This window comes from Cyprinodon tularosa, unplaced genomic scaffold, assembly GCF_016077235.1.
Source record: "Cyprinodon tularosa strain WSP-4 unplaced genomic scaffold, ASM1607723v1 ctg841, whole genome shotgun sequence".
NCBI lineage: Eukaryota > Metazoa > Chordata > Actinopteri > Cyprinodontiformes > Cyprinodontidae > Cyprinodon > Cyprinodon tularosa.
Window position 1 is genome coordinate 1 of NW_024039609.1, and position 12,229 is coordinate 12,229.

General features: G+C 40.6%; 1 protein-coding gene across 1 annotated transcript; it reads left to right on the forward strand.

Annotated features, from left to right (window-relative positions):
• Positions 1–1,868: 1,868 nt before the first annotated feature.
• On the forward strand, positions 1,869–11,470 carry LOC119774996 (sister chromatid cohesion protein PDS5 homolog A-like; the record flags this gene model as incomplete). Its single annotated transcript, XM_038272836.1, has 14 exons — positions 1,869–1,992; positions 2,107–2,265; positions 3,414–3,482; positions 3,807–3,943; positions 4,057–4,180; positions 4,271–4,475; positions 4,613–4,727; positions 4,821–4,953; positions 7,291–7,410; positions 7,748–7,810; positions 7,946–8,079; positions 8,155–8,230; positions 8,316–8,575; positions 10,656–11,470. Coding segments are annotated over 14 exons (1,723 nt in total), but the record flags the coding sequence as incomplete, so codon positions are not given.
• Positions 11,471–12,229: the final 759 nt, after the last annotated feature.

Genomic DNA, 12,229 nt, shown 5'->3' on the forward strand with positions numbered 1-12,229 from the left:
TTGAGCCAAATCGGGGAAAAAAATATGAGTTTAATGTAGGAGCTTTTATTTTGAAGGGTCCCCTGAGTCTTATTTTGAAAGTCTATCAGGGTTGCGTGTGAAGGGAAGGGTCATGGCCAGTAGTCATATTGTATCCACTTCCTAATGTTAAATCAGTGTTGTCTCCCTCCATTAGATTAAAATGTGCTGTTTAAAGTGGTGGAGGTAAATCTCTTTGAAGCACGGTTACCTTGACGACGTTAACGAGCCTGTCAGTGACAGAGAGAAAAGCGCAGCACTATCGTTCCTTAGTTCTCAGGCTTTTTTGAATGGGATTATCAGCTCCGAACAAACGAGTGCTGAAGACAAACCGTAAATGGTATCTGAAAAATTTTTTCAGTCAAAGCGAGAGCTATCCTTTGTCTCCGATTGGGGTGACTTTCATGGATGTAGCTAATTCACAGCCTTAATGGGAAGGAGGAATAAAAAGGTTTGAGAAATCCTGCTGGTCTCATTGAATAACATGCAGCTTAATGGTAGAGCAGAACTCTCAAAAGCAAAACTTTTCCTCTGAACAAACGAGCGGTGAGCCAAAACCGTATTAGGTATTCAAAAAATTCTTTCACCGTGAGCGTCAGCCATCTTTGGACTACAACTGAGGTGACTTTCATATTTCTACAATATTTCATCTAGGCGTGGTGACGATGTAAAAAAGTGTATAATTGTCAAAATCCTGATTTTGGGGTTCGGACAGATTTGTTACCCCCGAACAAACCTTTTTCCTAGCTAAACGATAAAAGATATCGACACACTTCCTTCAATGTGAGTGCTAGGAAGGTCTGAGGAACAACTTCACCAAGGCTCATGTTGCTACGTCGAACGGTTCCCAAATGGGAGCGATACGAAAAACTTTGTTTTTTTGAATTTTCACTTCGGATTTTCAGAGAGCTCTCATTGGATTTCTATTGGGGAAGTTTGGACTTCTTCGTGGTCTGGGCCAAACTGTCGGAAAACCGTAAATGCCACACAAATGAGGGTTACATTTCCTGAATCCTGACAAAAATCCCTACGTTTTGATGTAAAATTTATCTAGATAGAGTAAAAGATGAGCGAGTGAGTTGAAGCTGTTCGGCATAAGTTAAATGTTTCAAAACGCTAGAGTGGCACACTCTAGCAGCTGAACATTCCGTCCATAGACTTCCATTATAAATTTGAAAATCTGTAAAAATAGTTTAAAAGTTTGAAGCTTCACTGAAGCAAAACTGTAAAAGTTAGCAAAAAGCCGAGTTAAACGGTAATAGCCGAAAGATGCGGAAACATTTTAAAAGTTGAATGGTGTTTCTAGCTGAAAGTATGCAGAAGTAGTTAAAGAGCAAAATAGCAGAAGATTTAGCAGAATTTTAGCAAAATGCCATTCATTTCAATGAGGCAAAAATTTGCAGAAAAAGCTGAATAATTTAAAAAGCAAAAGAGGTAGAAATACAAAAAGACATAGCCGACATGTATTACAATATACAATATTGTGAAATTTGAATGGTTGAAATAGCATAAAGTATGCAGAAGTAGTAGCGTTACGAAAAAATGGTCGGAAGAATAAAAAGAATAAAGAATAAAGAGAAACAGGATCTCAATAGTGTGAATGCCTACAGCATTCACACAATAAAGAGAAACAGGATCTCAATAGTGTGAATGCCTACAGCATTCACACAATAATAAAGAGAAACAGAAAAACAATAAGTACTTAATGAACAGAGGTCAAAACAGTAGTATAGAGATGATGCTTGGCACATTTTATGTGTATTGCTCCAATGAAGTTATCTTTTTGTATCCTTATTTTCAACCCTTTAGCTATTTTTTAATGATTTTTTCTACCGTTGTTCCTCCTTCAGTACTTTGATTCCCATCCTGCATCAGAAAGCCAAGCGGGGCACGCCTCACCAGGCCAAGCAGGCCGTTCACTGTATTCATGCCATCTTTAACAACAAGGAAGTGCAATTGGCCCAGATATTTGAGGTAAGAACAGACCTCCTGATGACTAATCTCCTCTGTATTCCATATTTCTGTCCTCTCTACCTGAAGCTGTAGTTCTTAGGATGTGCTAACTCGGTTTCCTCTTTCAACCCGCAGCCTTTGTCACGCAGTCTGAACGCAGATGTTCCAGAGCAGCTCATTACCCCACTGGTGTCCCTGGGGCATATATCCATGCTGGCTCCAGATCAGTTCGCCTCCCCAATGAAATCCATTGTGGCTAATTTCATCGTCAAGGATTTGCTCATGAATGACAGGGTTTGTGGAGCACATATAAAACCTATATATAGCTATATAAACCAAAGAATTACGCACGTCTGATGTTGCTCATTAAAACCAGGGGTCCTTAGCTCCGTATCCATTGTGCAGCTTTTACATTGGAGAGTCGAGGTGTTTGTGAGGACATCAGACAGAGTGAATGATCTTCTACTTTTATTTATAACAGGTCTATTTACAGTCATGTGTGAAAGAAGTGTCCTTGTTTAGATATTTAGAAGTACTTGAACCTCTAAAAGGTGTACACCCCCCTGTTAAAGTGGTGGGCTTTTGTACTGGGAAAAATTAGATCAGATTAGATTATTTTCTTTACCTAATATGACATAGATCTCCTCTGCAATTCAACATAAAACAAACTGATCTGTTAGAAAGTTAAAACCAAGGCACAAAGGAAAAGGATTACTCAGTTGCATGTGTGTTCTTGCTGCCCCTAATACTGTCTAGTTGAACCTCTTTGATTCACTACCAGCATTTAGTCTCGAACCGAGCCGCTTAAGATTATAAAAAAGGCAAACTCAAATCATCAACTGAAAACTTGTTCGACAGGGTTAGAGAATTATGCCAGGTCTAGATGACTTATGCAAATCAGGAGGTCATTGTTTACCATAACATGCTGCAAGTGTTTGCTGGACGTTAGCTCTGCTTCCTCAGTTTGATTCTGGACTCTAGGCAGCCTGTTGGATCACTTTGACGTGTTTTTGCATCACTTTCCAACAAAATATGCAAGTCTTTCTAAAAGAATATTATGGTGAACTGTATTAAATGCAGCACTGAGATCACTGAGGGCAACAGTGGCGTCGGATGTAGAGTTCGCAAGACACTTTACCTGCATTGTCTACTGATGGTGGTCCGAGGCTCCGGTGGTGCCAGTGTACGGCAGCCCCGCTTCTGTCAGTGAGCCCCAGGGCAGCTGTGGCTACAATGTAGCTTGCCACCATCAGTGTGTGCGTGTGTGCATTTGCTTTTAGTGTAATCCCTACATCCAGCTAGTTAAAAAAATAGATATTTTATATTCTGAATGTGTTTGTGTAAAACATATTGAAATGAGTTATTTCAACGGGACTTGTAAGAACCACTGTAAGAACAAAGAAATGACCAACGGGATTTTTGAACCACCTTTCTGTCCTCAGTCGGTAGGAAACAAGAACGGGAAGCTGTGGTCCGCTGATGAGGAAGTCTCACCTGAAGTTTTAGCAAAGGTAATGAATGTCTGTCATGTAATCAATAGTACATATTAACCCAAGCTCAAAATAACTGGCTGTTCTTTTAAAGTAGTCATATGTTAGGAAAACTGATTCCCACAGCATGATAGTCTGCGTTTCCTGCAGCCAGAGAAACTATTGTAAGACAAACTAAAGGGTTTTTTAATGCAGCTGACTAGCAGTGCACAGCAACAGGTGGGGCTGAATCAATGCTTCGTTACTCTAGGCTTCAAACAACTCAGTGTTAGTTTAGTTTTTATGTTGGTCTACCTCATCATAAAGGCTTGAAATGACAAAACAATGTACTCCCTGTTCCTCTAGGTTCAGGCCATTAAGCTTCTGGTGCGCTGGTTACTAGGAATGAAGAACAACCAATCCAAATCAGCCAACTCCACACTCCGCCTGCTTTCAGCCATGCTGGTTAGCGAGGGCGACCTCACAGAACAGAAGAAGATCAGGTTCCTCAGTTTTTTATTCTTTCTGACGCTTCAAGTTTTATGACCAACAGTAAAAGATGAGTCCACCGGTTCTAAGCTGATCTGATAAATAAACATGCGCTCCTTCGTTGCAGTAAATCGGACATGTCTCGTCTGCGGCTGGCTGCCGGCTCCGCCATTATGAAGTTGGCGCAGGAGCCTTGTTACCATGAAATCATCACACCCGAACAGTTTCAGCTCTGCGGACTCGTCATCAACGTCCGTTTCCCCATCCTTCCCTCAAACAAGATGTCTTCTATTTAAATCAAGGCATAGTTGTTGACTAACTGGTCCCGTTTGCTCTGGCAGGATGAGTGCTATCAGGTTCGTCAGATCTTTGCCCAGAAGTTGCACTTAGCTCTGGTCAAACTGCTGCTGCCCCTGGAGTACCTGGCTGTGTTCGCTCTGTGTGCCAAGGACCCGGTGAAGGAGCGCCGCGCCCACGCCCGACAGTGCCTGCTGAAAAACATCTCCGTCCGCAGGGAGTACATCAAACAGAACCCCCTAGCTCAGGGTGAGCTTTTTGTTTTGATTCTTTATTGTCTGATTATTTGCTTGTTTTCTGCGACCACGTGTCGGGAAATTACTAACACATTATAGGTCTCGTTTCCAAATGTATTCTAATTCCAATGTTTCTTTGTCTCTCAATAGAAAAACTGGTCTCTCTTCTTCCTGAATATGTGGTTCCGTTTATGATCCACTTGTTGGTACACGACCCAGATTTCACAAAACCACATGAATACGAGCAGCTCAAAGACATCAAAGAGTGAGGCTGCTTTATTATAGGGTGTATCTGAAATGGAGAGTTTAGTTTTTTTTTTTTTAATACTTAATATCCTCTTTTTTATTTCTCTGTCAGGTGCCTGTGGTTCATGTTGGAAGTCCTGATGACGAAGAATGAGAACAACAGTCATGCTTTCCTAAGGAAGATGGTTGAGAACATCAAACAAACAAAGGATGCTCAGTGTCCTGAAGACGCCAAGGCCAATGAGGTATGGATGCAAGTTCTTCACAAGAACCATTTATTTCCCTTCATCTGGACTTCTGTTTATTTGACGAACCAATGCAAAGTATCATACAAATCAGAAAATTGTGGCAGGGATTTATTTGGTTTCACGCAGATTGACCCAATGCTCTAACTGCTTTTCTCTCCAAGCTGTTAGATCAATGTCTCTACCTGCTTAACACCCTATTTACACTACCCTTGAAAAACAGTGCCAAGACCGGTCCGAGCTCTGTAACTGAGATAACTTATCATGTGTAAATGGAAAGCAAACTGAACCGAACCGAGCTAACTGCAGACCAGTTCCAGAGGTGGGCTCGGTTCTCTGATAACAAGAGCGCATGAGCAGAACGCGTCATCTCCGTCTGGCTGCACATTGCGATTCACACTCCATTCCAGTAGTTGGCGGTAATGCCCCTCCGGAAGTTGCTTGCCGCAAACACCAAAGTACAGCAATAATAATCAAGCATAACTTTCTGAATGTGACGGGCGCCGCCATTTTGATTTGCTTGAATTCCTCCTTCTTCGTCTTCTTCTTCTTGTGTTTTATGGCGTTTGGCAAACAACTTTTGGTGCATTACCGCCACCAACTGCTTGATTTCCTCCTACAATACTGGCAGTAATACCGCAGATCGTCACTAGGAGGCGAGGAGTCGAAGAACCGAGATAGCGTGATGTGTAAACAGTCGTCAGAACCAAGCTCGGCCTGGTTAACTGATCCGAGCTCAGACCGGTCTCGGCATGGATCGGTTTTTTTAAGGGTAGTGTAAATGGGGTATAAGCATGGGCATTTCTAGGCAGGAGTCAACGGGGGCCAGGGCCCCTTCAGATCAAGTCCTGGCCCCTGTTATGGCCCCTGTACTGAAGACATAATACTGAAAGAAATTCTAATGCTGATATGCGCTGAAACAGACATGGTTACTGATAGGTCCTTTGGATCAATTTTATTTTTTTCTTCACAAATTCTGTTCTATCAACCGTTTAAAAACATAGCATAAGTGGTATTGAGATAGGATCCCAGTTTTCATCTGCTAAATGTTTTTTTCCAAAACAAATGTAAAAAAAAACTACTTTTTACAGCTAATTTTAACAGTTTTTCTTAAATTCTAATTCAGATTTTATAGAAAACTGAAATTTCAACATAAATTAAAGCTACAGTGTGTAATAATTACAGGGATATACAGTCAGAAATGTAATCTATAATACATAACTATATTATTTATCATCATCTACGAGCTCAGCCTCTTAACCTTAATATTTGCGTTGCCTTAGAATTCGTTATTTATAACTACATAGGAGCGGGTCTCGCAGCCATGGAGGCAGACATCTTTGCGCTACGGCAGCCCAGAGCCAACAAACTAGCGATTGCGAGATCTCCCATTACTCTCGAAAGTAACTACGGCAAGTTGAGAGAGATTAACTGAGACGGTACTGAACAATAGATGGCAATATTAAAATGATATATGTAAACAAACCTCATCACTTGAGAAGGTAGGTGATGCGGACGTCGTGGAAGACATTTTGTCCCGTAACGCTCGCCGTACTGTTGGGGGGGAGATGTTCATGTTGCTGCGGTCTGCAGTCTGGACTTTAGATGTCGCTGAAAATTACACACTGTAGCTTTAAGTAAAAAAAAAAAAGTACAATTCCTAAATTCTGAATGTATATTGACCTAGTAAGACATCTAGAATTTTAATGAAACCTAATTGAATGCTTTTCTGTGCCCCCATGAAAACACGCTGGCCCCCTCCTGTCCCCCTGGTACATTTGGTCTAGAACCGCCACTGGGTGTAAGCGACCTAGAGATGTGCAGGACTGAAATCTGCTTATCTGTGTTAAATATTTCAAGCTCAAGTTGGATGAGCAGCGCCTGCATACATCAGTTAATTGATTTTCTATTTTACTTAGATCTGGACTTTGACTGGGCCATTCTAACACATGGATATACTGCTATATGGCAACTGTGAGGCTTGCTGACTGTTTGAAGGTCACTGCCCTGCTAGAGGGGGACCTCCTCCCCAGAGTAAAGTCTTAAGCAGCCTCATATTTTGCTCTACTTTCTCCACCCCCCCAATCAGCTGTTTTATCACAGCTTTAGAATAACATTCCCTCAGTATGATCCTGCCACCACCGGGTTTAAAGGTGGAAATGGTACACAACCTTGTAGTAAAAATAAAAGACTTCCTTTATCTTTATGTATATGGATCACTTGGTATTAGTCTGTCACATAAAATCCCTCTGAAAGAAGATGAAGTTTGCGGCTAAATGAAAAATGGTGAAGATAAACGGGGTGTATTTTTGAATTAAATCAGTGATCTGGTTACAGAAACTCTACATCGTCTGCGATGTCGCTCTCTTCGTCATCGCCAACAAGAGCACCGCTTGTCACCTAGACTGTCAGAAAGAGCCTGTCCTACCCGCAAAGTTCTTCCTCATACAAGACAAGGTAAAAAACACATTCACCAGATGTGAGAGGCTAATGTGATGTAAACATAAAGACATCACATCATCATTTCTAGACTTGCATTTTCCCTTTCCTAAAAGCATGAATGCAAAAGTTTAACCTGGATTCAATGTGATCTTGGATGAGTGGATGAATCAGTTAATGATACCAAGACCTTTAAATTAAAGTTAAAATTCTAGAATCATCCAGGATTCCTGGCTTTTCATACGATTTTAATCCTTCATCCAAGATCAGATGGAGTCAGAAAAACAACAAGTCATCTTCCTTATTTTCTGAGGTATTGATAATCGTTACTAATTGTATTTTTTCCTCATACCAGGAGTTTAAAAATGAGAAGGAGTATCTGGCAGGGGACATGAGACAAATGCTGCTAACTGGAAAGGTAAACACGTTTGTAATGATGGTTTAATTTTTATTATATTCATACGAATCTGTTTACAATCAGACTGGTTAAAGGGTTTTGCTTCAAGGCAGCTGTCAAAAATAACCTGAGGTTGAAAATCATGTCTTGGTTTAGCCAAAACCAGCTCCAGTGTTGGCAACGGTCAATAAGACTCTGACGGTACCAGGAAGGAGAGTGATTCAAAAGACCACTATCACCCCAGACACCAGCACCAACTCGTCTCCACTGGTCGCCACTAACAACAACAGGTAAACCCGAGCACACACCTGATCTGTTTGCTCACACTCTACAGCAAAATGGTTTTAATGACTTTAATACAACAGCACCACTGACACATCAGAGAGTCGAGCGCAGGAGAACAACGAGAACCCGGTCATGAAGACAGAAGAGATAAAGAAGGTAAACTACCATCGGAGTTTCATATCTCTTTACCTATAGTGCCCGTGTCTTTATACTCAGGCTTCTCTGTGTTTTTATTTCTCAGGCTGATCTCACTCAGAAACTAACGCCTGAAGCCGGGATAGAAGCATCGCCTGTTAGACGACGCGGCCGTCCGACCAAAGCTGCGGCGGCGGCTGCAGCGGCAGCGCTGAAGGAGGCAGGCGCGCTACCAGCAGGAGGTGGAGTAGGCAGAGGCAGGAAGAGAGCGGCCGACGCTCCCACAGACTCCATAAATGTCAAAATGTCTAAACAGCAGCAGCAGCAGAGCGATGAGGGGATGAAGAGACAGATCGACCTGCAGAGGTATGAGTAAAACTAGCCGCTGTGCCACCTGCTGGCAGGAAGGAATAACTGCATTTGCCTGAAATCCACAGGAAATCTGTTTCAGTACAATGATTAGTTCAGTGAGGATTTAAGGTGTCAGATGATGAGCTGCTGAATGGCGCTCCTCATGTTTTTAAATGAAGAAAAGTAACAAAATTAGAAAAATGTAAAATGAGCCCAAAGATCAAACTAAGCTTCAGTTATAGTGATGGAAAATTGCTTCCTTTTCTTTCTTTTTCTTATATAAACTTCTCCAGATGAGCGGTCACAAGACAAAAATGTTGGGATTGTTTACGTTACAGCTGTATGAACTTTACTGAAGTTTGATCTCTTTACGTTTAGAAATTATTCACTTTTTCTTTTCAAATGTGGACTTTAGGGCAAACAAAAATCTTTTATTTTTTTATTTTCTAAATCAGTAGCCGGAACGGAATGGAACAACAACGTTAAATTGGCAGTTAACACAGCAGTGTTAACTTGCTAACATGATAGCATTTAGATGCTAATAGGTTAGCTTAGCAGTGACACGGTGCTGAGGATTTTGCCTCTATTGTTATAAGTCTGTACAGACTCATCAACCCAGATCCAAATGGTCTTCAGCAGCGTTTCCAGCCTCATGTAGCTCCATCTAAACTGCTCACCTGTTAACAAGCTTAAACTTAATTATAAATGTTCAATATTTTATATGTGGAACCTGACAAAAATATTTATAGATAGAAACTTTCTAACAACTTACAACCACTAAATGAAAAGTATTTGGCATTCTGTTTTGATAAGACTTGGTTATTGACCCCCTTCTAAGGATTTTGCCTTCAGAGATCAGTAATTGGTAGACGTCAGATATCTTTGCTTTAATCTTGATTTATCCTTGACATATTCGGGACGTCCTGGCAGTGAAATTATGTCCTTTTGGGCTTCCATGCCCCTCTGCATCAAGTACATAGGAAAACTAAAACAGATCTGCGCAAAAAGAACTGCAGAGAGGATCGTCAGGGCTCCTTTAAAGACATTTCATTCCACTGCTGCGTGTCCCGAGCCTGTAACATCATAAATGACCCCTCACACCCCCACTATGGACTGTTCTCCCTACTGCCCTCTGGGAAAAGGCTTTGCAGCATTCCATGCAGGTCCAGCAGATTCCAGAACAGCTTCTTCCTCACTGCCATTAGACTGCTGAATATTGCATTAATGGGGTTTAAAACAAACAAAAACAGCTGAATGTTGTAAACTGTAAATCATATACCAGTCTAAGTTTACATTTTATCACTACGGCAATGTCTTGAGAGCTGTACTGAACAAAATTTCTTTTTATATACACTGTGTGTACAAAATGACAAAGTCTAAGAAAAACATGGTGAGCGAGCTGCAGCTCCTGCTGATGAGGGTTCACAAAACTAAACATTAATGCTGCAGATGGAGTTTGTCCGTGCTTCAAGCAGGGTTTCCAACACTGGTCCTCATGTTACTGTTCTTCGTGTTTTTGGTGTTTCTCTCCTGCTGTATACCTGATTTAGAATAAAGGATGGTGGACAGGCTTGTTTCCCTTAACGGCTTGCTGAAGAGCTAATGCAATCCTTTGGAGCAGAGATGCATCCAAAACATGAAGCCCTGAGGACCAGGGATGAAAACCACTGATGTAGATAAAAACCAAAGAGAAGCAAATTCTATCTGATTTGAAAGGGATGTGGAAAGGATACAAGGAGATCTGAGATGGATCTAGAGCCCATATTCTGACCTCTAGTAAGACAAGTACAGAAAATTACCAATGTTCTCTAACACAGGGTTCATAAGTTTTTTTTTTGTTTTTTTTTCCTTAAAGACTACAAAAATTCACTCCTTATCCTATCCATAATTTAGATTTTTGTCACCTTTATTGTCATGGTTTGTTTTGTGTGGTGGTCTGATGCAAAATATTAAATAAAAATTAAAAAAGGAACAGATTTGGTTTAATATAAATGTCATTGGAATCAGATGATTGTTCCCTGATTAAAGCTTTGAAGGCACAAACCTGAGATATAAAAAAAAAAAGACTAATTCTGAGCTGTGCTGTTTTTTCCAGGTAAAGATGCGACGTGCGAAGATGAAATCCAGCCTGATGAGGACAGACCTGAATCTTCTCCACCCTACTCACAAGCTCCCTTTGACTCTTAAAGCTTTCTTGGAGATATAACGGACCTTCTCAACATAAACAGAATATACATACACGCACGCAGGCGCACATCAACACACCGTCATACTAGGAGGTTTTAAACACCATGTAGTCATCTATTGAAGCTCTCTGTATGTAGGTCTTACTCAGAAACATATTTTTCCTTTGTGTTTGATGCTCTTTGCTTCGTTTTTGGAGCCATTTTTAAGAAGAAAAAAAAACGGTATGGACATTTTACAAAAAAAAAAAAAAACGTTTTAATCTGATGATTCTTGCTTATTAAATTCCCTGGGAAAAACAAAGTAAATCTGCTGTTTTGAGTCCTGATGTCTTCCTCCTCTCCGTCTCTGCTGCAGGGTTCCTTTCCAGCTCATCGGTTGAGTTTGTAAATACACAAGTTCTAGCTTTGTAAATGTGAGTTGGCAGGAAAATCAAAAAGGGGGATGTTGAATGTTTAGGGCAGGTTTTTAAAAGTTCTGTTTAGCTTTCTTTCGTGATCCATCAGGGATTTTGGTCATTTTAAGGTGCAGTAAAACCTCCACCGTTCTTTCGTTTCAGACACATCTACATTTTCTTGTTTTGTTCCCTTTTCCGTTCTATTTCCACGCATCAACTAATTGAAAACCTCCACTGTCAGGAATTTCTAGATGTAGTTAAATGATGCATTCCACCATATTTAATTTTTTATTTTCATTATTTACAAAGAATAAATGCTTTTAGATGTTTGGGTGCCCTAGATTTGTCTTGATCCCCTTTTTTCCCCAGGTGAAAATCAGAAACAGACATTTTTATTTATTTTTTTCCCCAGTTTTTTTTTATCAAAGAAAGAAAAAAAAAACATGACACTGTCACAATAAATATCCATGCTTTTTTATACTGCTGATGCTTGCTTCCAATAAAAAAAGGTCTCCGTTCAAACGGAGAAACTTTGAGATGCAACAGCCCCTTTTTTTTTTAACGCTTCGTCGACGTGCAACACCTTACAGCGAGAACAGCAGGAAGACGAGGAGGCCTCTAGTCCTAAAAAATAAAGTCGATCCAGCAGACTCGTCCACTCCAAGGATTTCATCACACCTCCTAGCTATTTACAGAAAGCAGACCATACCTTCTACCCTCTTTGAGATCTTCTCACCCATAATGCAACGGGAGGTCGGATGAAGAGAAAAGCTCTTAATAAATGGTCCTTGTGATAAAATAACGCAAAGCTCATCTGACCTGCATGTATTTAAATCCTGTATCTGAAAATAAAAATATTTAACAGGTCAGCATTATAAAATAGGACTTGCACCTTTTGTTGGAGGCTCATCTGAGAATATTGGAGATCCCCAACATGCAGAGCTCCACTAAAGACTTCTTAGCCACTTAAACAACCTTCGATGCAAACTGTTGTGAAAGGGAAAGGAAAACGATTCTATTTAAGCTTTGTACACATTAAAAAATTTATTGTTCAATTATTGCATGCTTTTAAAACACCTGCCCCCTTC